At 44.6% G+C, this 26913-nt stretch overlaps 1 protein-coding gene across 2 annotated transcripts; it reads left to right on the forward strand.

Annotated features, from left to right (window-relative positions):
- Positions 1 to 7889: 7889 nt before the first annotated feature.
- Positions 7890 to 26582, forward strand: F2R (coagulation factor II thrombin receptor). Of its 2 annotated transcripts, none has more exons than XM_081505913.1 (2): positions 7890 to 8109; positions 23418 to 26582. In XM_081505913.1, the coding sequence occupies exons 1-2, from the start codon at positions 8016 to 8018 to the stop codon at positions 24605 to 24607; spliced, it is 1284 nt and encodes a 427-aa protein (XP_081362039.1). In that variant the 5' UTR covers positions 7890 to 8015; the 3' UTR covers positions 24608 to 26582. The 2 variants fall into 2 exon arrangements, with proteins under 2 accessions (XP_081362039.1, XP_081362038.1); XM_081505912.1 differs by having other exon boundaries at positions 7890 to 8103; positions 23412 to 26582.
- The last annotated feature ends 331 nt before the right edge of the window (positions 26583 to 26913 follow it).

Raw genomic sequence — 26913 nt, forward strand, 5'->3', positions numbered from 1 at the left:
GAGGGTGTGATGGTTAATTTTGTGTCAACTTGTCCTGTCAAAAGGATGAGCCCAGATAGCTAGTAGGATATTATTTCTGAGTATATCTGTAAGGGTAATTCCAAAGTAGATAAGCATTTGAATCTGCAGACTGAGTAAAGATCATACTTACCGTGGGACTTCTTGGTGGTCTAGTGGCTAAGACTCCACATTCCCATGCAGAGAACCCAGGTTTGATCCCTAGTTGGGGGACTAGATCCCACATGCCACAATGAAAGACTCCACATGCCACAACTAAGACTCAGCAAAGCCAAATAAATAAAGATCACCCTCACAAGTGTGGACAAGCATCATCCAATCTGTTAAGAGCCCAAAAGGAACAAAAAGGTGCAGGAAGGGGAAATTCTCTTATTTTTTTTTTCCTCTTGGTCTTCTTGAGCTGAAACATCTGTCTTTTGCTCTGGACATCAGAGCTCCTGGTTCTCAAGCCTTCAGACTGTGAGACTTAACACCAGCAGCCCCCCAATTCTCAGGCCTTCAGTCTCAGACAGGGAACGACACCATCACTTCCCCTGGTTCTCAGGCCTCTGGACTCATTGAATTATACCCCAGCTTTCCTGGTTACCAGCTTACAGACTGCAGATCATGGTGGGACTTCTTGGCTTCCATAACCAAATGAGCCAGTTCCAATAATAAATCTCCTCTTACATATTTATCTCTATATATCATATTGATTCTGTTTCTGCAGAGAATCCTCACTAATTCAGAGGGGAAGTGAACAGATATGAGAAGAGAAAGATACTGAGTTCACCTTATATAACTTGGAAAAAGTTTCTGTTCTTTCTTTTGAACAGATACTGAATTTGACATTTTCCTAGCACCCCAAACCACTAGGATAGTCTACCATTCTGTCCATGGTGTAATTAGGGGAAACGCCTTGTTGACCCACTAGAAATGATTAACTTTACTTCTAAACTCAAAATACCAGTGGAGGTTTGTGTCAACAAAATGCAGAAATAGGATTCCTTGATTACAGATCGACTATTTCAGAGGTTCGTGACATTGTACAGGAGACAGGGATCAAGAAAATCCCCATGGAAAAGAAATGCAAAAAAGCAAAATGGCTGTCTGAGGAGGCCTTACAGATAGCTGGGAAGAGAAGAGAAGCGAAAAGCAAAGGAGAAAAGGAAAGAAAGATATTCCCATCTGAATGCAGAGTTCCAAAGAATAGCAAGGAGAGATAAGAAAGCCTTCCTCAGCGATCAGTGCAAACAAATAGAGGAAAACAACAGATTGGGAAAGACTAGAGACCTCTTCAAGAAAATTAGAGATACCAAAGGAACATTTCATGCAAAGATAGGCTCGATAAAGGACAGAAATGGTATGGACCTAACAGAAGCAGAAGATATTAAGAAGAGGTGGCAAGAATACACAGAAGAACTGTACAAAAAAGATCTTCATGACCCAGATAATCACGATGGTGTGATCACTCACCTAGAGCCAGACATCCTGGAATGTGAAGTCAAGTGGGCCTTAGAAAGCATCACTAAGAACAAAGCTAGTGGAGGTGATGGAATTCCAGTTGAGCTATTTCAAATCCTCAAAGGTGATGCTGTGAAAGTACTGCACTCGATATGCCAGCAAATTTGGAAAACTCAGCAGTGGCCACAGGACTGGAAAAGGTCAGTCTTCGTTCCAATCCCAAAGAAAGGCAATGCCAAAGAATGCTCAAACTACCGCACAATTGCACTCATCTCACATGCTAGTAAAGTAATGCTCAAAATTCTCCAAGCCAGGCTTCAGCAATACGTGAACCGTGAACTTCCAGATGTTCAAGCTGGTTTTAGAAAAGGCAGAGGAACCAGAGATCAAATTGCCAATATCCGCTGGATCATCGAAAAAGCAAGAGAGTTCCAGAAAAACATCTATTTCTGCTTTATTGACTATGCCAAAGCCTTTGACTGTGTGGATCACAATAAACTGTGGAAAATTCTGAAAGAGATGGGAATACCAGACCATCTGACCTGTCTCTTGAGAAACCTGTATGCAGGTCAGGAAGCAACAGTTAGAACTGGACATGGAACAACAGACTGGTTCCAAATAGGAAAAGGAGTACGTCAAGGCTGTATATTGTCACCCTGCTTATTTAACTTCTATGCAGAGTACATCATGAGAAACGCTGGGCTGGAAGAAACACAAGCTGGAATCAAGATTGCCGGGAGAAATATCAATAACCTCAGATATGCGGATGACACCACCCTTATGGCAGAAAGTGAAGAAGAACTAAAGAGCCTCTTGATGAAGGTGAAAGAGGAGAGTGAAAAAGTTGGCTTAAAGCTCAACGTTCAGAAAACTAAGATCATGGCATCTGGTCCCATCACTCCATGGGAAATAGATGGGGAAACAGTGGAAACAGTGTCAGACTTTACTTTTTTGGGCTCCAGAATCACTGCTGATGGTGACTGCAGGCATGAAATTAAAAGACGCTTACTCCTTGGAAGGAAGGTTATGGCCAACCTAGATAGCATATTGAAAAGCAGAGACATTACTTTGCCAACAAAAGTCCGTCTAGTCAAGGCTATGGTTTTTCCAGTGGTCATGTATGGATGTGAGAGTTGGACGGTGAAGAAAGCTGAGTGCCGAAGAATTGATGCTTTTGAACTGTGGTGTTGGAGAAGACTCTTGAGAGTCCCTTGGACTGCAAGGAGATCCAATCAATCCATCCTAAAAGAGATCAATCCTGGGTGTTCATTGGAAGGTCTGATGTTGAAGCTGAAACTCCAATACTTTGGGCACCTCATGCGAAGAGTTGACTCATTGGAAAAGACCCTAATGCTGGGTAGGATTGGGGGCGGGAGGAGAAGGGGACGACAGAGGATGAGATGGTTGGATGGCATCACCGACTCGATGAACATGGGTTTGGGTAGACTCCGGGAGTTGGTGATGGACAGAGAGGCCTGGCGTGCTGCAATTCATGGGGTCGCAGAGAGTCGGACACGACTGAGCAACTGAACTAAACTGAATTTGCTTAAAAAATGAATGTAGAGATATCTGCACAAAACCTGGAGAATTGAATATCTAATTTGAATACAACTTGATCTTACATCATTGAAGCCTGGATATCATCACCATTAGCTTCCAAAAGGAAATTACTAAGGCAAGTTCTCGGGATATAGTGTTGTCCTTAGAGGGCTTCAGACAGAGGAGGGCTAAGTGGAATAGCTGAAGGAGGTAGGTCATCTAATGGGTTTAAATAAAACTGCTTTCATGGAATCTTGGGCTTAAAACTTTCACCATTTGTATAGCATGTTTGTTTTAAACACACTATTAAACACCAAAAACACTATGAGAGGATAGCTAGTGACTCATTTTAGTGCCAGACAAGTTCAAAGAAAATGAAAACTGGGAACCACAATCAAGTGGTTGTGAGTGATTTGAGTGATGCTGCAACAAGGAGATTTCATTTCTGGGGAATATTAACATGTTAGGTAGCCATCTCTGGTTAGGTTAGTTTGATGCTCCGGATAAGCTGCACGTATTTGCTCTAAAACTGGCAACGAAAACATTTTGGTATGGGTAACCGGGAACAAATGAAGTAGAGAGATTGATATGTTTTGCAAGAAGCTCTAAAGAGCACACAAATACATGAATTTTTGTAGAGAAAACAGAATATCACCAACAGACCATAATACAAAATTGGAAATGTAATCAAAACTTCTAATAACTTACGGATTGAAGAAGATAAAATGAAGTTGACAAAATATTTCTACCTGAGATGCATATGTGAACATATCAAAACTTACAAAATGCAGCTGAAGTGGTCATTTTAGGGAGAAGTGAAAATTAAGCTAAACAGTTCAAAAAGTTAGGAGAATTAAGAGTAAATCCAAAGGAAGTAGAAAGATGGAAATTTTTAAAGCCGGTGTGAAAATTAAGGATGTAAGAAATAAACAATAAAAGCAACAAAACAAGACAGGCATTTAAAAAAAACTGGTCATTTCCAACCTTTGGCCAGATTCATTAAAGGGAAAAAAAGCAAAAATACATTATATAAGGAATGAAACTGAGGTCAAAACTATAGATAAAATAGATGGCTTTAGAAGAATAAAATGTGGTATATAATATAAGAAAATGCTATAGATTTAAAAAATTAGATATACATGTATCAAATAGGCAAATTTTTAAAAATGCAAACTGCAAAAATATTCTTAAAGTATGTTACTCTGTGTAAATATTTAAAACATACAGAGCTATTCTGAAAAAAAAATTGAGGGGAAACACAATTATAGTAAACGTGCAATAACATGGATGAGAAAGTTATTCTTCTGAGCAGAGAAAAACAATGGAATCAGAAAAGTGTAGACAAACAATCTTAAACAATACTGTATATGTAAATGCCATGGGTATTAGGTTCTGTAGTTTTCTATGCTTGAAACATCGTATCATTTAAAGAAAGAATACAAAGTATATGGAATCCTGTTCAGTTCTTTTTCTCTCTCAAAGCAGTTGTTTTCAGGTGTGTCTTCAGCAGCCTCAGCATCACCTGGGATCTGGTTAAAAATGCAAATTTTCAGTCCATTTCCCAGACCCACTGAATCTAGAAATGGAACTTAGCAGTGGGGGGGAGGGGTTAATAAGCCTCCCAGGTGATTCTGATTCAGGTGATTGAGAACCCTGTCTTATTTTTTTTTATTTAAATTTACTTATTTTAATTGGAGGCTAATTACTTTACAATATTGTAGTGGTCTTGCCATACATTGCCATGACTCAGCCATGGGTGTACATGTGTTCCCCATCCTGAGCCCCCCTCCCACCTCCCTCCCCATCCCATCCCTCTGGGTCATCCCAGTGCACCGGCCATGAGCACCCTGTTTCATGCATCGAACCTGGACTGGTGATCTATTTCACATATGATAATATACATGTTTCAATGATATTTTCTCAAATCATCCCACCGTCGCCTTCTCCCAGAGTCCAAAAAGACTGGAGAACCCTGTCTTAGAATGTGCACGCATGCGAGCTTAGTTGCTTCAGTTGTGTCGGACTCTGCGACCCCATGGACTGTAGCCCACCAGCTTCCTCTGTCCATGGGATTCTCCATGTAAGAATACTGGAGTGGATTGCCATGCCCTCCTTCAGGGGATCTTCCTGTCTTAGAATGTTGTTACTGAAAACTTTGGTCTGAAACCCCTCAGATACAACCCATCACCTGAGGGTGCTTGTAAAAATGTAGAATCTGACTTCATAGGCCTTGGATGGGGTCCAGGAACCTGCACTTGTGTGTTCTGTAAGTCAAAACCACTGTTTCTGAAGGCAAGTTTTTGAAGGCAAGTTCAATTTTTGGTGGCTGCTCAATTAGCAATCCACAATCTTTAGAAAATACTAAAGTGAAGAGGAAATACCTCATTCTATTCCACTCTTCTTCTTTGCTTGGTGTATTTCAGTCTCACCCTAAAAGATATTTCAGTTAATACACACAAAGAATTTAAGCATTTCATTATTTCCGAAGCTCTTTTTTTTGTCACTAGAGGCACATTCTGCTCTAATGTGCTAAGTCATTTCAGTTGTGTCTGACTGTGTGTGACCCTATGGACTGTAGCCTACCAGGCTCTATTCTAATAACTAAGGCAAAAAAAGAAAAAAAAAATTATTTTAAACTTCACAGTTTTAGAAAATGGTTAAAAACATTTTCCACCAATGAAACATAAAATTTAAAAGTGTACTCAGAGTGTTATTTCATTTTCAAGGCTGTACATACATACATGGGCTTCCTTCGTGGCTCAGCTGCTAAAGAATCCGCCTGTAATGTGGGAGACCTGGGTTCGATCCCTGAGTTGGGAAGATCCCCTGGAGAAGGGAAAGGCTACCCACTCCAGTACTGTGGCCTGGAGAAGTCCATGGACTATATAGTCCATGGGGTCACAAAGAGTCAGGCAGAACTGAGCGGATTTTCACTTTCACATACATACATACATGTATGTGATTACAGTTTCTTGAAAACGGACAGAAACTTTGAACAGTGGTCATCATGCAGATGTGGTTCTTAGAAGGGAAGGCTGAAGATACTTCTACTTTTCATTTTATATCCTTGAACTGTTATATTTGGCTGCACATATTAATTTTATATTTAACACTGTATTTCATGATTCTGGGGGCTTCCCTGGTGGCTCAGTCAGTAAATAATCCTCCTGCAATACAGGAGACTCAGGTGCAATCCCTGGGTCGAGAAGATCTCCTGAAGAAGGAAATGACAACCCACTCCAGTATGCTTGCCTGGGAAATCCCGTAGGCAGAGGAGCCTGATGGGTTACAGTCCATGGGATCGCAAGGGTTGGTCAGGACTTAGCGACTAAATCGCCACCATTGATTCTGAGATGTTCTTTCTTCGTGTTTAAACAGTCATGAAATTGAGATGTTTCTTACAAGCAAAGGCATGTCACAGTTTAACTGGCAGCATTTTGTTTTTTCTTGCTTCTACTTAAAATGACTTTTTTAAAACCAATAGCATCTTAGGGAGGGATGCTGAAAAACAGTATGTCGATAGAGTGGAGAAGTATGTAATTTTCATGGTTTACACCTACGCTTGGATATCTTTCCCCCGGAGAATTGAATAAGCATTTTTAACAGCGTTATTTAGTTAGGTTATTCAGTAATTTACTGAGCAACGTCTGTGTACAACAGGGCGCTGTGCACTGAGAACGATGAGGGGGAAAGGGAAGAACCAGATGGTCTTGGCAGCTTTAGGTTTCAGGGCTCTCCTCGAGGAATAGCTTTTTAAAAAGCTTAGAAACCCGTCAAGTGAGTCTCAACAGCAGTTTATCAGCCCCAGGGTGCAGAACACGCCCCCACATCTGGGAGGAGAAAGGGCTGCGGGCAACCTTTCCCAGAAAGGGCCGTTCGAGGGGACCCGTTTCCCTTTGCGGTCTGAAAGACGCGCTCAGCAGATACGCTCTCCAAACGAAACCGTCGGCCCGCTCCTGCCCGCGGAGCTTCGTCCTCCAGGGGGCCCCCGGCCAGAGGCTCGAGGGTCTCCGCCCTGCGCCTTGAACTTGGCCAAACTATCAAACCCGGGAAAGTGTGAGCGGCCTCAAGAGTCACCGGGCGCTTCGGGCCCCCGGGCGTCCCTTTCTCACGAGGCGCGGGGAAAGCCCAGCCCGCCCGCCTCCGCGCACCGCGGCGCAGGTGGAGCCGGCGCGCGCCTCCGCGGAGAGCTCGGATTCGAGCCAAGAAGCTGCAGCCGCGCCCGGCTCCTGGGACCAGATGTTTCTATACCCACTCGCAGCCCGCGTGTCGAAGAAATAAGGGCCAGACGTATGAAATATCTAAGGAGCGAAATCAAGGCAAGCGAATAAGAAGCGTCAAAAATTCGGTTCAAAGCGAAGAGCTTCTTCTCATCCGCGGGCCACCCTGTATCTACAGTATAAACTTTCAAATCCACTAACCCCGAGTTACAAAAGCACAAGTCGCTTTAACACTTGTGGCCAGGCTCCTGTGTTTCCCAATGCGGCGCAGCGCTCGGCCGGAGTCGGGCCCGGGCGAGACGCGCTGGTGGCGACCGCGGGGCCGGCGCGGGGCGCGGCCCTGACCCGAGGTTCTCCGCTCAAGTCCGTGCTCCCCGGGTGAGCGGCTGATAGGTCGCGGGCCCACGTCGACGGGCCGAGGAAACGACTTCTCACCCGCGTTCCCCGCGGGGCGGGTGGCCCGAAGCGCGAGGAGGGGCGGCTAGATCGCCGAGCCCCGGCGACAGCGGAGGAACCGCGGGCGGGCTGCGGCCGCGCCGAGGCGCACACTGGCCGCCGGGGGGCGCCCTTCCCAGCCCGGGGCTCGCGTGCCCCGCCCCCGCCCGCGCCCCCGGGGCCCCTTGTCCAGACCGGCGCCGCCAGACGCGCCGAACCGCCTCATCCTGCCCTGAGACGAGCGCTCTGTCTGCCCGCGCGGCCGCCCTCTAGATTCCGCGCGTGCTGCCGCCAGGCAGCGGGCCAGCCTCCCCGAGCCGCGCCGCTCCGGCCCCGCCGAGCGCGCGGAGCCCCGGGACAATGGGGCCGCGGTGGCTGCTGCTCTTGGCCGCGGGGCTCGTTCTGTGCAGCCCCCTGGGGTCGGCCCGCACCCGAGGCCCCAGACCAGGTGAGCGTGGGCCCCGGCCTCCCCTCCCCGTCCGGCCCCGCAGCCCCGGGCCTCCGCGGGACCCCGGGGGTACCCCCTGACCGCCCCTTCTCCGGGAGCCCGCTGCGGGCTGGGCTCGGACCTCTCTGCACTGACTTTGGAGGAGGCAGGGAGTGGGAGGTGGACGAGGAGGGCTCGGACTGTCTTGGGGAAGCCGAGGGGCCTCGACGCATTTGTTGTCACTGCGGGCCCTGTTTCTCCCAGGACCACCCGAAAAGAAAGGGGTTTCACGTTGCTCCGCCAATAGCCGGTCCGGGTTGTTTTTTTTTTTTTCCAAGATGAGGTGGAGAACCGCTCCCGCTGAAGTTTTGTTTTGTTCAAACGGCTTTCCTTGCACATTTTGAAGGCGAGGAAAGGGGTGTAGAGAAAAGCCTGGTCCCGTGGCCCGTTCAGTAGAGAATCAGGACCTGCCGCCCCGCCGGGCAGAGACAGGCCTTGTATCAGGGGTGGTCGTGGTGCGGGATACCGAGTGATCGCTAGATGCCACGAGGCGGTGGTCGGTGGGCTTTGTTTGCTTGTTTCCTAGGACCCAGTCTTCCAAGTGAGTTGAGGCAACAATCCAGCTCCTCACAAACGGCTCCCTCAGCCCCTGTGGGATGAAACCATTTCAGTTTCTGATCTGTTGGGAGACGGAGGTTTCTCACCTAGAATACATTTATTACTGTGCCCTGCGTGTATTTTTAAGTATCTGGCTGCCTGAGCAAATAAATGCATTTTCCAACTTCTCTCCCTTAAAAAACAAAAACAAAAACAGGGCAGAAAAGTTGTTTTTAGCCTGGAAAGACCCTAGATAGAAAGGGAGGGGGGAAATGCTTTTCTTTCTTTATAGCGATAGAACTTTGTAAGCTTTCAGACCCACTTTTATTCCGCCTCTCCCACAAATGCTAGATGTTTTTCTTATTATCTGTGAAACATTGTGTACTCTGTATTGTTTTCACAACTTGGAAGGAATACAGGCAGTTGGAGACAGAGAGGTGACAGAAAAGTGTTTTCTTTGCTCTCCATCTTTGCTCAGGGCGAGTTTGGAGGTGATGCTTTTCAGAACACTGAGAGGCCCACAGCAACTTCTGGCCTGCCTGTGGATAACATGCACATTATCTGTTGTGACATTTGGGAAAGCAGAGAACTCCTGAAAAATTGCATATGGTAACATTGATGTCAGATATCACTTTATAGATTTATTCTGGGATGTGCTCTTAAGAACACAAATTTTGTTTGAGATTTGGATGGTGAGATAGAGGAGACAGATGCTGCATCCTCTGTGCCACCTTTCTTTACAGTGGATTCCCTAGGAAGGTTTTTGGCCTCTTGTTAGGGAGTGAAGTTCAGACTGCTGTTCCCCATGCTTGTTACACACATCCACCTGAATGGTGCATGCTAAGATGCTGCTGTAGATAGAGCTGAATAACATTGGCCAATTCATCTACGCTGGATTCTGGGACCACTTTATGAGGGAGAGAAGAAAGAGGATGAGAGAAGAAAAGGCACTCTTGTTAAGTTTGTATTCTGTGTTTAACCCTGGTCCCAGAGGCATTTTCACTACACATTGTCTCTTTTCACCCTCTCACATGTTTATTCTCTTTTGCCAATTCTGAAACTAAGTCTCAGAGACATTGTACCTAAATTCCAAAAGGAGGAGGGGATCCTGGATGCAAGAAATAGGTAGGACCTTGTCTTTGGAGAGTTTAAAGCCCCATGAAATCAATCAAAAATAGCTCTGCTTTTTATTATCACTGAGCACCTGCAATTCTAAGCAATGTGTGTCTTAACCACCTGTATCTGATGGAAGGAGTCGAGAGACCCCAGCCATAGGAAATCCTTCCAGGACAAGCCTTACCCACCAGTTTGAGGTTTCTCAAAGCGCTCTCAGACTTGTCTCCACTTGTTTTGGCTTTCCTGCAAAGTGGGTTTTCCACTTTGTGGGTCTGTCATCCCCCAGCAAAGATTATAAACTTCCATTTATCCCTTTGGCATCTAGAACAGATGTTCACTCAGCAGATACTTGAGAAATTCCTGAGTTCATTAACCAGTTTTACATTCCTTTGTCCAAGCAGTATAAGTGAGACTCCCTCATCAAAGCACGTCAGTGTCCTAGAGTTGATGTCCGTCATTTCTATAAAGGTCTGGAGAGTACAAGGTGCCAGAAGAGCTGATGGTGACTGTGGCAGAGGGGGTTGGGTGGGAGATTCCATGTACTGCCTTCCTACCCACAAAGTCAAGCTCAATTCCTTAGCATAGACAGAGGTGCCCCTTCCCTTACAGGTGAGTCCCCAGCCTCTGCCTAGCCTCCCTTATTACTGAGCCTCCCCTATTACATAATCTATTACATTACCTGTACTTCACCCAGCCCCCATCCTGTAGTTCCACCTCCCAGGAGCTATGCTTTCTCTGGCTTCTGTCCCCAGGCCATTCCTCTTTGGTCAGAATGCAGGTCCCACACCCCATATGTTCACATTTAATTAAAAACAGCTACTTTATGTCAAGAACCTACTATAGCCAACTGTTTGCCTAGATACATTACAGACACTATTTTACTTATTCCCCTAGCCACCGTTTGAGTAGATGGCATCCCCATTCTACAGGTAAGAAAACTGAGGCCCCCAAATGGTTAAGTCACAAGTGCGGTTACAAGTGGAACTGAGATTTGACCACAGGCCTTTCTCGCTGAGTGCGGGTTTTCTCTACTGTCTGCTACGAAGAGGAAGCCATCGGAGCCCCCAGCCCCTCTGACAGCAGAGAAATAACCCTGCTGTGCTTCCCAGGATCCCTGGGAGGCAGAGTCAGTGCCCCGTTGGGTTGGGAGCCCAGGTCTAGCACACAGAGGTGTTTAGTAAACGTGGATGCATCGATTGGGGTATCCTGCCTTGACTCTCTGAAGCAGATGATAAGCCATCTGTGTCTGGATCGCGGTCATGAAGGTGCAGGTTAATTGGCTGTTACTGAGAGGCCGTGATCTTCCACCCAACAAATGACACAAAACGAGACGGTGAAGCTGCTTGAAGCCAAGCAGAAACCTCTGAAAGTCAAATTTCTTATGAGTCAGCAAGTAGTGTTCTACCCCAGTATCTATATTACTTAAAACGTCCTTCTTTTTTCCATTCATTCACTCCTTGGTGACTGTGCCACTGCGTTCACAGGACACATCCTATAGCTGGTCCTCTCTTCCTTCGTGTGGGAGCAGGCACTGAGGCACTCTGGCTCTTCCTCAGGGATCCCCTCACGTCCCCTCTGCTGGTTGCCCTTCCAGCCCTCCCTCCTCCTCTTCAGTTCAGCATGTCGCTGCCCTCCCTCCTTCTTTCTAGTTCAGCATTTCTCTACCTTTTATGTCTAAACAGATGAGTGTGCTGTCAGCCCTAACTTGCAGTTTCCTGTCAGCTCTGCGTTTCCTCCTTTCCCAGCCTGCTTCCAGCCGTCTTTTCCCGGTGCCCTTGCTGCCTTGCCCTTGCCTCTTCCCTCAGGCAGGGCACTCTTGTCCGGTCACCGCAGCAAGCTGGGACTCAGCTGAGCCCGCGCTGGAGTTCCACTGAGACCCTGGAGTCCCCAGGGCCCTGGGTTTCTCTCACCCCATTCTCTCATTTTGGACACACGTCCTTCCTTCCCCTTGAAACTCACCCCCTTCCTTCCTTCTTTCCTTCTCTTCCTCCTTCCTCCTGTCCTTCCTTCCTGTCTCCCTCTGCTTCTAAAATTCAGGTCAATATTGTTCAACACAGGGAATGTAGCCAATATTTTGTAATAATTTGAAATGGAAAGTAACTTTTCAAAACTGTATAAAAAGATTAAATCGAAATGAGTGAAAAGAATTTTTAAATAATTGCATTAAACAATATAAGATTGTGCAATTGAGCATATGACATAGAAATGCAATATTTCTTTGACACACACAGTGCAGAGGAGGGGCACAGAATGAAAATATATTAGAGTTAGGGACTGACACTGTATGACAGTTTGAATCCACTGGAAGAAATGAAGAGAATCAAACTGGGGAATAACAATATCAAAATTAACTATAGATATAAAAATAAACAAAATTGAGGTAGAATCTACATAGCATAAAATGAACCATTTTTAAGTTCACAGTTAGTGGTATTTAGCACATTTACAGTGTGGTACACCTACCACCTCTATCTAGTTCCAAAACATTTTCATCACCTCAAAAAGAAACCCGGTCACCGTCAAGCACTCAGCCCCACCCCCTGCCTCCAGCTCTTGGCAGCACCAATTTGCTTTTTGTCTCTCTGGGTTTACCACTTCTGCGTATTTCCGCATATGAATGGAATCATATCATGTGCAGCCTTTTGTATCTGAGGAACTGCATCCCCTTTACTGTGGGATACTCACAGAAACCCCAGAAGGATCATCAGGAACCCCAGCCTTGGTTTACTTTTGACTAGGATGACAGTATCCAAGGCTCACAGTTTCAACACTGAGAATTTTCTGTTTGTTCCCCTACTTTGTGGCTTATTTCATTCTGCCGTTCTCCTTCTCATGCTTATGCCCAAAACTGTCAGAATACATAGCTCTCTGTCTGGACTGAGCTTCCCCCAGACAGCCTCTCCCACACTGACCTTGGGATGTGTGTGCTTAGTCGCTCAGTCGTGTCCGACTCTTTGTGATCCCGTGGACTGTGGCCCGCCAGCTCCGCTGTCCGTGGGGATTCTCCAGGCAAGAAAACTGGAGTGGGTTGCCATTTCCTTCTCCAGGGGAACTTCCCAACCCAGGGATCAAACCCAGGTCTTTCTCATTGCAGACGGATTCTTTACTGACTGAGCCACCAGGGAAGCCCTTACCTTGGGATGGTGCTTGGAAAAACCCATGAAGTGATGCCTCCTTTTCCTCCATCCCAAGGCATCCAGTTACGTGTTTTGCCATTTACCAGGCCATTACAGGCCTTTATTTGCTTTCAAAAGAGCCTGCTTTTGGAAACAACAGGAATAATCTGAAATTTGCACTTCAAAACAAATTTATTGAACTTCAGGAAAGGACCTAATCTCATCTATTTACACTTCATGTCTGTGGTGGATTAAAAGTCAGGTATTATGGTATTATAAAGGAGCGTTTTCCAGTATTTTCTTTTTTGCTAACCAGCAGTAAGAACTCTAATGAATATGCTTTACATGATGACACAGTTGCTGCCTGTATGTTCATTTGCTGCCTGTATGTTCAATAAATGCCCGCAGACAGTCGTAGTGTACAGTAACAAAAGTTTTTCCAACCAGTACTCACCTTTACCACGTGCTATGCGTTCTGACATTTTCTACATTATTCTGTCTTTTTAAAAGCTTGTTAGAGTCCTGTACATTGATTTCATAAGCACCGTCAAGTCTCTACCATCATTTAAAAACTAGTGCAGCAGGTGCGGTGCACTGTTCTGCCGTCAGCAAAACTGAAGCTTATTTGGCGTTACGAGAAGCGTTGTGCTTTCCAGGAAGTGCTGTTTATGACAGTTTCTATCATATCTAGAGTGTAGTTTGAGTTCAGGTTTACAAGCTGCAGTAGGACTTGGGTGGGGTTGGGGGTGGGGGTGGGGAAATATTTGGTTCTGGGGAAATTGGTGATTACAAACATCCTTTACTGTAAATTAGCTTTCCTGTCAGCTCGGCATCTTGTAGAGAGCGGTATCCCCGCGCCTGGAGCTCAGAGCCTGTCCCTCTGGGTGGAGAATGGGCCTGGAGGAATGGGGAGAGCCAGGGTCAGAGTCTTCCCAGAGACCCTGCTAGTCTCTGACCCCACGAGCTGAGTCAGGCCCTGGCCTTCAGGAGGGGCCCCCACACGCATTTTAGCACCTGCAGTAGTGTTGGGTACTCTCCTGTTTACATTTTCTGGTTGGCTTTACTTCCTATAACCCCTACGCCCCTGGCTTCCCCCCAGGCTTGCTTTGCGGTGCTCCCTGCAGAATCCCTGCTCCAAACGGGTGGGAGGGGCGGGGGCCGCCTCAGGCACTGGCCGTCTCCTCTTCACTCTGCAGTCAGGGTTTGTCTTATTCTATAATTCTGGCTTTTCCTCCTCAGAGATTTTTGTTCATTTACTTGCTCACTTACTTGCTTCTGCCTCATCTGAAACAGTATTCTAAACATCTCTTTCTCTGTTTTGTCCTTGAACATCTCTTACTACATCCGTCCTGTCTGTGAGGACTGGGTTGTTGGCATGTTGGTTGGTGTGTCACCAAGGTCAGCAGGACTTGTGATTCCCAAGCAACATCTGTGCACATCATCATCCGAATTCACACACTCAGATGGCCATGTCCCAGCTGCTATATATAGTTCAGAAGGGTGGGCATATTCATTTGTTTGGTGAAATGCTTAGAGAGAAGAAAAACGTACTCTTTCAGGAATAGGTCCTGAATTCACAACTTTTTTGAAGAGACAGGGTAAGTGGTGTTCAAAGAGTATGAGCTTTAGAACCAGGCAGATGTGGGTTCAGTTCCCGGCTCCTCCACCTTCTATCTGTGAGGTGCTGGATTAGTTACTTAGCCTCTCTGTGCATCCATGTTGTCTGTAAAATAGGTGCTATCATGCTTATCTCATAAAAAGTACTAGAGTTACATGAGGTAGGGTAAATGAAATATCGAGCACAAAGTAAGTGCTCAACAAATGTGTTCTTCATACCCGCACCCCTCCATATTCCAGAAAAGCCTTGGAAGGATTGGTATCACATGAATTCTCTCAATGTAAAGCTGTGTTCATACAAATATTCAAGGACCTTTTCCCCTTCAAAACTAAGACAAAAGAGAGATGAAAGCAAAAACTGTTGTCCTTAGTTTTTGGTGGCTAGTAAATATGCATAAAATATTTGTTTTTCTTCTTTTATTTCTCACTTTTCATTATGGAAATTTTCAAAGATACCCAAAGTGGACAGTATAATTACCCCCTGTATGCTTTATCTGTATCCTCACTTTCCTTCTCTCCAGAAGGACAATTTTAAAGCGAATCCCAGACACACGGTATCTTTTCATCGGTAAATATATCACTATATATCCTTAGAGATAAGAACTCTTTTCTTCATGTAACCACAATGACATTATAACACCTAAAAAAACAGAACAACAGTTTCTTAATATTGTGAACTATTCAGTCAGTGTTCACATTTCACTGATTGGCTCATAAATGCTTTTTCGGTTGGTTTATTTGAATTGGGATCAATTGAGGTCTGCTGTTGCATTGGGTTGACATATCCTTAAGTCTCTTTTAATCTGTAATGGTTTTCCTCTCCTCTTTTTTCAAGGCTCTGTGTCAGAGACACTGGGTCATTCCTCTTCTAGACTTTCCAATTACACACCATCCAGCAGGGGTGTTCAACGTGCCCTCCTCTCCTATGCATTTTCTGTGATGTGGTCCATTTGGAAGCTTAACGTGGTTTATTTGGTTTTTCTCCAAGACTGCCTGACCTAGTGGCGCTGTGTACACACCCGTTACATCATCTGTTCGTTTGTTTGTTTTTAACTTATTTGGCTGCACCAGTCTTAGTTGTAGCATATGGGACCTAGTACCTTGTCCAGAGATTGAACCCAGGTCCCCTGCATTGAGGGTGCAGATCCTAGCCCCTAGACCACCAGGGAAGTCCTGTCTCTCTTTTTGATTCTTAAGGTTGCTCAGTGGACTCAGGTGTTGTCAGGTGATCCAGTTATTAGAGAGTTCCTATCAGCTATCCTTTCACCTAACGTTTTTTTTTAAGAGACTAATGATCATTGGACTAAATGTTATTTCACTAAGCACTTCAAGATGCATTTCTAAATCTGTCATTGTTTCTGTGTTTATAAGCTGGGATTATTTTATAAAGTAGAAGTTTCCTTCATTGACTATTTGGCTACCCCAAAATATTTTCAATATAGAAAAGGCAAGATAAATGCTGAATCTGGCCTTTATTTACCAATTTTCATACTGGGTCCCCTCGTTTCCTCCAAAAGTGACCCCAAAAAGGTTTTATTTTCTTTGAAACATAATTATGAACTCATCAGTTCAGTTCAGTCACTCAGTCATGTCCGACTCTTTGCGACCCCACGGACTGCAGCATGCCAGCCCTCCTTGTCCATCACCAACTCCCAGAGTTTACTCAAACTCATATCCATTGAGTTGATGATGCCATCCAGCCATCTCATCCTCTGTCATCCCTTTCTCCTCCTGCCTTCAATCTTTCCCAACATCAGGGTCTTTTCAAATGAGTCAGTTCTTCACATCAGATGACCAAAGTATTGGAGTTTCAGCTTCAGCATCAGTCCTTCCAATGAATATTCAGGACTGATTTCCTTTAGGATGGACTGGTTGGATCACCTTTCTGTCCAAGGGTCTCTCAAGAGTCTTTTCCAACACCACAGTTCAAAAGCATCAATTCTTCGGTGCTCAGCTTTTCTTATAGTCCAACTCTCACATCCATACATGACTACTAGAAAAACCATAGCTTTGACTAGACGGACCTTTGTTGGCAAAGTAATGTCTCTACTTTTTAATGAGCTGTCTAGGTTGGTCAGAAATTTTTTTTCCAAGGAGAAAGTGTCTTTTAATTTCATGGCTGCAGTCACCATCTGCAGTGATTTTGGAGCCCCCCCAAAAAATAAAGCTTGTCACTGTTTCCATTGTTTCCCCATCTATTTGCCATGACATAAAGGGACCAGAGAGTTCCAGAAAAACATCTATTTCTGCTTTATTGACTATGCCAAAGCCTCTGACTGTGGATCACAATAAACTGTGGAAAATTCTGAAAGAGATGGGAATACCAGACCACCTGACCTGCCTCTTGAGAAATCTGTATGCAGTTCAAGAAGCAACAGTAGGAACTGGACAGGGAACAACACACTGGTTCCAATAGGAAAAGGAGTATGTCAAGGCTGTATATTGTCACCCTGCTTATTTAACTTATATGCAGAGTACATCATGAGAAACACTGGGCTGGATGAAGCACAAGCTGAAATCAAGATTGCCATAAGAAATATCAATAACCTCAGCTATGCAGATGACACCACCCTTATGGCAGAAAGTGAAGAGGAACTAAAGAGCCTCCTGATGAAAGTGAAAGAGGAGAGTAAAAAAGTTGGCTTAAAGCTCAACATTCAGAAAACAGATCATGGCATCTGGTCCTATCACTTCGTGGCAAATAGATGGAAAAACAGTGGAAACAGTGGCAGACATTATTTTGGGGGGCTCCAAAATCACTGCAGATGGTGACTACAGCCATGAAATTAAAAGACGCTTACTCCTTGGGAGAAAAGTTATGACCAACCTAGACAGCATATTAAAAAGCAGAGGCATTACTTTGCCAAGAAAGATCTGTCTAGTCAAGGCTATGGTTTTTCCAGTGGTCATGTATGGATGTGAGAGTTGGACTATAAAGAAAGCTGAGCGCTGAAGAATTGATGTTTTTGAACTGTGGCGTTGGAGATGACTCTTGAGAGTCCCTTGGACTCCTAAAGGAGATCAGTCCTGAATATTCATTGGAAGGACTGATGTTGAAGCTGAAACTCCAGTACTTTGGCCGCCTGATGTGAAGAACTGACTCTTTTGAAAAGACCCTGATGTTGGGAAAGATTGAAGGCAGGAGGAGAAGGGGACGACAGAGAATAAGATGGTTGGATGGTATCACCGACTCAATGGACATGAGTTTGAGTAAGCTCTGGGAGTTGGTGATGGACAGGGAGGCTTGGTGTGCTGCAGTCCATGGGGTTGCAAAGAGTTGGACACGACTGAGTGACTGAACTGAACTGACTGAATGGGACCAGATGCCATGATCTTAGTTTTCTGGATGTTGAGTTGTAAGCCAACTTGTTCACTCTCCTCTTTCACTTTCATCAAGAGGCTCTTTAGTTCTTCACTTTCTGCCATAAGGGTGGTGTCATCTGCATAGCTGAGGTTATTGATATTTCTTATAGCAATCTTGATTCCAGCTTGTGCTTCATCCAGTCCAGCGTTTTTCATGATGTACTCTGCATATAAGTTAAATAAGCAGGGTGACAATATACAGCCTTGACGTACTTCTTTTCCTATTTGGAACCAGTCTGTTGTTCCACGTCCAGTTCCTACTGTTGCTTCCTGACCTGCATATGGATTTCTCAGGAGGCAGGTCAGGTGGTCTGGTATTCCCATCTCTTAAAGAATTTTCCGCAGTTTGTGATCGACACAGTCAAAGGCTTTGGCATAGTCAATAAAGCAGAAGTAGATGTTTTTCTGGAATTCTCTTGCTTTTTCGATGATTCAACGGATGTTGGTAATTTGATCTCTGGTTCCTCTGCCTTTTCTAATAGATCTTAACAAATATGACATTTCTCCCACATTTCCATCCAATTTCTGTTATTATTCTCTTAATGATCTTTGGCCACTGGGAAGGGCCTTTGGACTGACTTCAGAGTCTTTCTGACCTGACCCTAATGTTCTTTGAAGACATTCAGGGCTCATCCTATGTATTTCCTCCCCCGGATCTGGAACCAGCAGTTTCTTTAAGGAGCACTTCGTTTCATGATGTGTGGTTCCATCTGAGACTATGGAGTATCCTACTTATGTTGTTTTCTGCTTGGAGTTAGTATGTTTCCATCATGCTTCCATCACCCCCTTCTTTATTTCTCTTTAGCCTGTGGTGTCAAGTCACTGGCGGAGAAATGTAGGGTACAGCTATCCTTCCCTGTGAATGTAGGCAAGGTCCTGGGATTTCTGGTTTCTTAACCCACCAAGGGTGAGCCCTCTAGGACAGAGCTCTGAGTCACAACTGAAGCTGGCATATTCTGGGAGGCTGACAGGGTATAAATCCCAGGATCATGAGGGACCTTGAGAGAACATCTGGGTACCACTCTGCTTCTGGGCCAGATCTCGTCAAGGTCAGAAAAAGCACCATGCCTGACTTATAATTTCTAAAAGTCTCCAGAGTTAGAGAGTCCACATTTAAACTCATTAGCAATATTCTATGTTCAACAATCAAAGTTACTCTAGAGCCATTTCAAGAAACCTAAATTAAGTGAAACTTTTGCAACAAATATGAGGATCAATTTTAGGACCTGTCCTAGTTTATTTGTTTTTTTTTTATAAGCCATAACTTCAATAAAAACACAGATGGTTACAGGAGTTTTTTGTCCGCTGACAGGCACTTTCTCCTTGACCTAGGACTAAAGGAAAAGCAAGATTCCCAAACTCAAACTTCAGCCCAAGGGGCACAAGCTAGTTGAATTTATATAGTCACCTGGAATTGGTTTTGTTCTCTCTTTGATGCTGATATACAGTTAAACAAAATTTGCTGACATCCTGTAATCCCATAAAGGCCAAAATATCAAAACCTGTGACATCAAATATCAAACCTGTGACATCAATATCAAAAGGGTGACATCTTAGGCAATGATATCTAATCAAGGGATTATGCATTCTTCCTGGGCTCCAGCCTATAAGAATGTCATGTTTGAGTGGGTATAAAGTTTCTGTCATGAACACCATACTGCCCAAGAAGGCTGAGCCAGGGAAAAAATTTTTGAAAACAAATACTGATTCCCAAAGTGTTGGGTTGGTGATAAAGTTCATTCAGTTTTTTCCATAAGCTAGTACAGAAAAAGGCAAATGAAATTTTTGGCCAGCCAAGACTAGCTACAGAGCAAAGCCTAATGACAGTTTTATTTTCAGGCCAAGTGACAGCATCTAAGAGCTTAGCTGTGAGTGTTCGATAGTTTTCCAGGGTGTCACTCCTGTAGGTCATGTCCTGATGCTCATGTAGTTTGTACACATGCATGCATGTGCCTCTCTCCCCTCTATACGTGACAGGAGTCCTCAATCTGGCCAAGCCCCCAAAGGACTTTCTGCAGCAGAAAGTCATGTTATTTTAAGGTTCTTGTGGGTCAGCATTTTTAAGGACACATATCTTTGTGGTCTTAACGTCCCAGAACTCATTCATTTCTTTTCTTGCTCCTCCCACACATTCATGACCTCGAGGGTAGCCTCACTTCCCACAGGAGCCATTGAACCAGGGTCAGGTTCCCACAGGACCAGATCAGGACACACAGAGCTAATTAGATCCATCGCAAGAGGAGGGAAGTGATCCTCGAGGGAAAAGTTGTGACTTTGAAATTTGATTTACAGCTCTGAATACTGGGGCTCTGTACCTTACGGCCTCTTCATGTCCCTCGTCACATTGAAAAACTAAACACGGTTATATGTTGAGGGAGGGGAGAGGAACACAGATTCCATTTTAATTTTTTTTGCTGTTTTTTTGCTCTCAAAACAGTTGAGAGCAAAAAACAAACTACACTGAAGTGATGGGGAAGGATAATAATTTCTTACACTGGTTAATTTTTGAAGTTTACAAAGTGAACATATATCCTTATTTCATGTGCGATGCTCCAAGCTGCCAGATTTGTAGCCCAGGCAGGTAATGGATCTTCCCATTTTAATGATCCTGAGACTGAGTTCAGAGGAGTTAGTGACTCCTGGTAGAGCCATTTGTTTGCTGTTGTTCAGTCACTCAGTCGTGTCCGACTCTTATGCAACCCCATGGACTGTAGCCCTCCAGGCTCCTCTGTCCTTGGGATTTCCCAGGCAAGAATACTGGAGTGGGTTACCGTTTCCTACTCCAGGGGATCTTTGTGACTCTGGGATCGAACCTGTGTCTTCTGTATTGCAGGTGAATTCTTTACCGCTGAGCCATCAGGTAGAGCCAGCATTAGAATGCAAATCTGTGACTAAAAGCCAGTTTAAGGACCACACCTACCACCTGTGGGGCAGGGTACTAGAGAGACTTGGAGATTAAATAGGAACTATTTCCTACCCTTGGGGAACAACCTCAATATCTATGTACACTGAGGCTCATCACTGCAGATTTTTGTTCTCCCCGAGGGACAGATCAACTCTTTATCCTCAGGGGTCCCATTCGTGCTCTTGCTGAGGTCATCTGACCTCAAGCTTTCCGTACCAGGCCCTGTTCTACTGTGTATCAGTTGGTGCCATTCTAGGTTTGCTCTTCATTTTGGAAGTAGATGCCAATTTATTGTGTTTTATTTTGTAGTTCTAGAAGTTCCATTGGTTGGTTTCATTGCTATTTTCTATTCATTCACTTCAATGAAATTTTTCTCTTCCCTCATTGATCATAGTTGCAGCACACCCTTTAAAATCCTTATCTGCTAGTTCTAACATCTGGGTCATTGGCATTGGTTTCCATTGATTGTCCTTTTCTCTTGAGACTGGGTCACACTTTCCTGATTCTCTTTATAGCAAATGATTTTTAATTGTATGCCGAACATTATCCTACTGTAAACACTCAAGATTTTGTCTTATTTCTCTTAAGAGTGTTGCTGGTTTTGCTTTAGCAGGCAGTTAATCTGGTTGAACTCAAACTGTAAACGTTTCCTCTTGAGCAAAAAAGCTCAAACAGCACTTCCATTCTTTTAAGTCGAGCAGAGCAGCTTCACATCTGCCCTGAGTGTGCCCCAAACCTGGGGCAGAATTTACACTGGAATCTGCACTCTCTCCTTCCTTCTCCGACTTGCTCTTTTCTGGGATTCTTGCCTCAGTTTCCAGTGACTGTGGTTGCCCTGAACACAGTCCTCTAGTTCTTCAGGCCACAGAGACTATGAGTTTTCTATTTTAGTTTCAGCCATCTTTCGTGGCACTGACTTTGGCCTCCTCTCAAGCTAAAAGCCACTGAAAGCCAGAAACCCACCAGTTGCCATCTTTTCTTTCAAGACCCACCCCTCCCCTCCCCAACACGACTGTGAACCTACATAACTTCAGGTCATTGATTCAGGGGAAGAAAGGAATCCAGAGTCTGTAATTTTTGTCTAGGGGATAGTTGGGTCTGATAAGGACCTTCCAGAAGCAGCACTATCTCTTTTACTGCATCATGCTTTTCTGTGTAAGTTTTTGTTTGCAGGAACGTTCCGCTACTGAAAAACAAAACCGAAAGCTGGAAACTTCACTGTCCTTATCTAATTTCCAGCCCGTTTTCATTCCTCTGACCTCACTTCTGAGTGACATGTGTGTCCAGCCTTTGTGGTAATCGCCCCCAGGGATAGAAGCCTCATCCTTTTCCCCCTGTGGTTTCTGTCCCCACTCTTCAGCTCCCCAAAGCCCAACAAAAGCTCTCTGTCCAAGGCTCCTCAGTGATAGAATGACATGCAAATCCTGGGAAGCAAAAGCTGGTTGAGTTCCAGCAGCTAAATGCTGCGTTTCTGTGATGAACATTTCCACTGGATGTTTTTGGTGGAGGAGGGTGATAAAAGAAGAACGTTTGCAGCGGAGTCTTTATGGTGATTTCTGGTTGACACTCAAAAGAGCCTGGTTGGCCTGGCATCCGCCTGGATGCACGTGGCATTTTGGAGCTGAGCTGAGGGAGGCACTGACCTGGAACTGGTGCTGCTCCACTGACCTACTGAGGAAGGAATCAGGGAAGATGACTGAAGTGGTAGGTGCCCTGCAGTTTTATTAGACGATAACCTGAGGGACTGTGGCTTGGACCCAAAGATGATGAGAGATTTGGGACATTCTACTGTGTAAACAAGCCAGAGCTAGTAAAGGAGAGCTACTATCACCTGGATGACTGTCGTGGAAATTGGGTCCCCTCAGTCTTGCTCAAAGTCACCTCTAGCTCCATAACCTTTAAGATGTTCCCTCAACTTTCTGTGTTGATTTTTCTATGAGGGAGAATGGATCTCAAGGGGTGGCCACAAACCAAATGGAGGGGAAAAATGTATACATGCAGGCATATGGAGGAAAGAAAAGTCACATAGCCTGGGATGATTTGTTTATGTAGACAGTGGCTCGCATAGAAAAGAAGTCACGGCTTTTTTCTTTCACATCAGCCTGTACTCAGCCTGTCCTGATATCTGCAGGAGAGATCTCTGAAATCTGTGGTTCACCTCATCTCTCCGAGGAGCAGAGCTTGAAAAGCGTTTGCTTGTGCCAGAACAAAATGTGGGACACTATCTTGAGTTAGCTAATTCCCTGATGAAGTCTGGGCTTCCCTGGTGGCTCAGTGGTAATGAATCCACCCGCCAGTGCAGGAGACTCAGGTTCGATCCCTGGGTTGGGAAGATCCCCTAGAGAAGGAAATGGCAACCCACTCCATTATTCTTGCCTGGGAAATCCTCAAGGACAGAGGAGCCTGGTGGGCTACAGCCCGTGGGGTTGCACGGAGTCAGGTGCAGTGGAGCACATGCAGAGACACACACACAGATAAAGTCTGTCTTCCACTTGAGTGTCACCTGCTCTTTACCACCCACTCTCCCAGGAAGAAAACAAAAAGCAAAAGTAAAGTGTACTCTCTCCTTGTCTCTTTTGCGTTTTTAATTCATTAAAAAATTTTTTACTTTTCAGAGTCAGAAGCAACAAATGGTACTGTGGGTCCCCGGTCTTTCTTTCTCAGGAATCCCAGTGACGAATATGAACCAATCCCACTGACAGAGGACGAGGACCTGAGTGAAGGTGAATTCACAGAAGACAGATTAAGCTCAGGCAACAGAAGCAGCCCTCCTCAAAAGTCACCCCCTGCTTTTATCTCCAAAGCTGCCTCAGGATATCTGACCAGCGCCTGGCTGACTGTCTTTATCCCCTCCGTCTACACGGGCGTGTTCCTCCTCAGCCTTCCTCTGAACATCATGGCAGTGGTGGTGTTCGTCTTGAGGATGAAGGTCAAGAAGCCGGCCGTGGTGTACATGCTGCACCTGGCCGTGGCAGACGTGCTCTTCGTGTGCGTGCTCCCGTTCAAGATCAGCTACTACTTCTCCGGAAGCGACTGGAGGTTCGGCTCTGCCACGTGCCGCTTCGTCACGGCGGCCTTCTACGGGAACATGTACGCCTCCATCATGCTCATGACGGCCATCAGCGTCGACCGCTTCCTGGCCGTGGTGTACCCCATCCAGTCTCTCTCCTGGCGGACCCTGGGGCGGGCTTCCTTCATCTGCCTGGCCATCTGGGCCATGGCCATTGTGGGGGTGGTACCCCTGCTCCTCCAGGAGCAGGCCACCCAGGTGCCGGGGCTCAACATCACCACCTGTCACGACGTGCTCAACAAGACGCTGCTGGAAGGCTACTACTCCTACTACTTCTCGGTCTTCTCCGCCGTCTTCTTCTTCGTGCCGTTGATCCTTTCCACGGTCTGTTACGTGTCCATCATCCGATGTCTCAGCTCTTCCACGGTTGCCAACCAGAACAAGAAGTCCCGAGCTTTGCTCCTGTCAGCAGCTGTTTTCTGCATCTTCCTCCTTTGCTTTGGACCCACAAACGTCCTTCTGCTTCTCCACTACGCGTTCCTTTCCCCTGATGCCATGACAGAGGCCGCCTATTTTGCCTACCTCCTGTGTGTCTGTGTCAGCAGCATAAGCTGTTGCCTCGACCCCTTGATATATTACTATGCTTCCTCGGAGTGCCAAAGGCACCTCTCCGCTATCTTACACTGCAAAGAAAGTCCAGATCCCAGCAGCTGTAACAGCAGCGGTCAGCTGATGCCAAGTAAAATGGACACCTGCTCTAGTAACCTGAACAGCAGCCTGTACAAAAAGCTCTTAACTTAGGAAAAGGGATCGACAGTGAGTTAAAAAGAAAATGTTAAAAAAGCGAATCACCTGAGGATTCGACTTCATCCCTGACAAAAGAAAGTATTTCCTTTACCATCTAAGACAACAAACGTGTGATTTAATGCCTCCCTACGAAAGGTTGTATATTTGTTAGTTGCAGACAAAAGTAACAGGAGTAGAAAACGTTATTCCAAGAGATTATTGCCAGTGTTACCATAAGAACTAATGTCTCTGTTTTCATATATTTACATGACTTATTATAGACGTATGGTGAATTTATACACATGTACTTACATCATTTGCAGTACAGTATAGAATAGGCACTTTGAAACCCTCTCTTTTTTCACCAGAGACTGTGGAAATAAACTCTGATTTTCTGATTTAACATGCAAAGTTTAGGTTGGAGTTTAACTCGGAACTCCTGAAGAAGCCCATCAGTAGTGACAGAGTCTACAGTTTGGACTTGCACAGCTTTTGCAAATAAATGTATTTTTAAATTGTTCAACAGTAATGTTTAAATTGTTGAGGGATGAGACTTAGTAATAGCTGTGTGTAGAGAAAGTTCTTTTGTTTTTCTTGTTAAATAGATCAAAGTTTGAATTCTTAAAGTTACTAAAGCGGATGAAAACAGATGATGTGGGTAGCATTTTTGCTGTTTTACATGCCACGTGTGTAAACTGAGAATGAACAGAAGTCCCACCAGTGACCTGAGGTTGGCTTTCAAAGCGACCTGCCCCCCCTCCCCCAGATGAAGGGCTCCAGGCAGTAGACACGAGACGGGGCCACATGTTTGCTATCCTCTGCTGGGATTCCCTCAAGGATTGGCTAAGAGCTTATCAGGTTTATTAGAAGTTGGGGGAGTAGGGTGTGCCATCCCAAGAGATAATGAATATAAAAGACTTCTCTGCCTGTTTTAAGAATGGAGAAAGAAGGCATGTTTGCTTGCAGTAGTCAGGCTGCAAGGATCACTGTCAGCTGGAACCAGCTATATAGCAAATATGGTCACCGTGTGCTCTAGGCACTCGTGGGTGCTGGGCAAACAGTTGAGTCACACTGAAACCTACTCTTGAGAATAACAAAGTGGACCGACAAATGGAGTGGGGCAAGTGTTAAAGAAATGCATCAATATGTAAAGAAGTGCTTTTAGCCAGATGTCACCAAGCAAGTTCCACATAATTAAGCCTGGCGGTTGAAGAACTTTGAACATTTGGGTTATTGCTTCCCACATTGTGGTTATAACTTGAGATGAAAACATAATATATTACAGGAAGCATGTTTTTAAAAATAAGTCCTTCAGTAACAGAATATGAAATGTTTTATTACAGTGTTATTCAAGCAAGATAAAAATTATACATTCTATATATAATATAATCATCAGTCTATGTATCAACATGAAAGCAAAGTTATACATAAAAGATTGAAAAAATAAACATCAACGAAGGATAAAAAGTAAGTCCTTCAGTCTGACTTAATTGGACACTATTTACAAATGTTTTGATCAGTACATACTCAAATCAGATTTTTAAAACATTAATTGTGTCAGATTAGAAGTGGCAGAAGAAATGGAATTGGCAAAATAATTAAAAATAAGGTTGATATATATCTTTTTTCCTTATAAAAAAATGTTGGCATTTTAAACAAACAAAAAGAATAGAAAGCTGTAAGACAAGTGCTTACCTATTTAAAAGAGCAAACTGTTTCCAAATGCAATTGAGTAATTTACATAAAAGTATGTATTGTAAGTAAAAGTTAACATTGTTTTTATTAATTTAGTTACTGTATTCATTTTATCTAATATAGTGAAGATATACTGTCACTGTTTATTCGTTCTGTTTATATTGAAATACATCTGACTTAATAAGACCCATTAGTGTATTATCAGTGTGTACTTATAAAATACTACATCACTGTTTTTATGTTCTTTTTAAAAAACGTATATAACCTCTATTAATAAACCTGAAGGTTTGCTTGATATCTGTTTGGAATAAAATTTTATTGTGTCTTTAGAGCCTGGCAGGAAGGCCAGTCTAAGGATTTAGCTGTTGTTTATTGTTTAGTCAGTAAGTCACCTCAGACTCTCTGTGACCCCATGGACTGTGGCCCACCAGACTCCACCTTTCATCAAACCCATGTCTCGTGCATTGGCAGGCGGATTCTTTACCACTCAGCCATCAGGGAAGCATTAATGAAGAGATGATTTGCAGAGGTGTGGGCCAGGGTTAAGGGGCTTCCCAGGTGACGTGAGTGATAAAGAACCTGCCTGCCAGTGCAGGAGACATAAGAGACGTGGGCTCAATCCCTAG

The sequence above is a fragment of the Giraffa tippelskirchi genome, chromosome 7 (genome assembly GCF_054371585.1).
Source record: "Giraffa tippelskirchi isolate mGirTip1 chromosome 7, T2T-mGirTip1v1.2.pri, whole genome shotgun sequence".
NCBI lineage: Eukaryota > Metazoa > Chordata > Mammalia > Artiodactyla > Giraffidae > Giraffa > Giraffa tippelskirchi.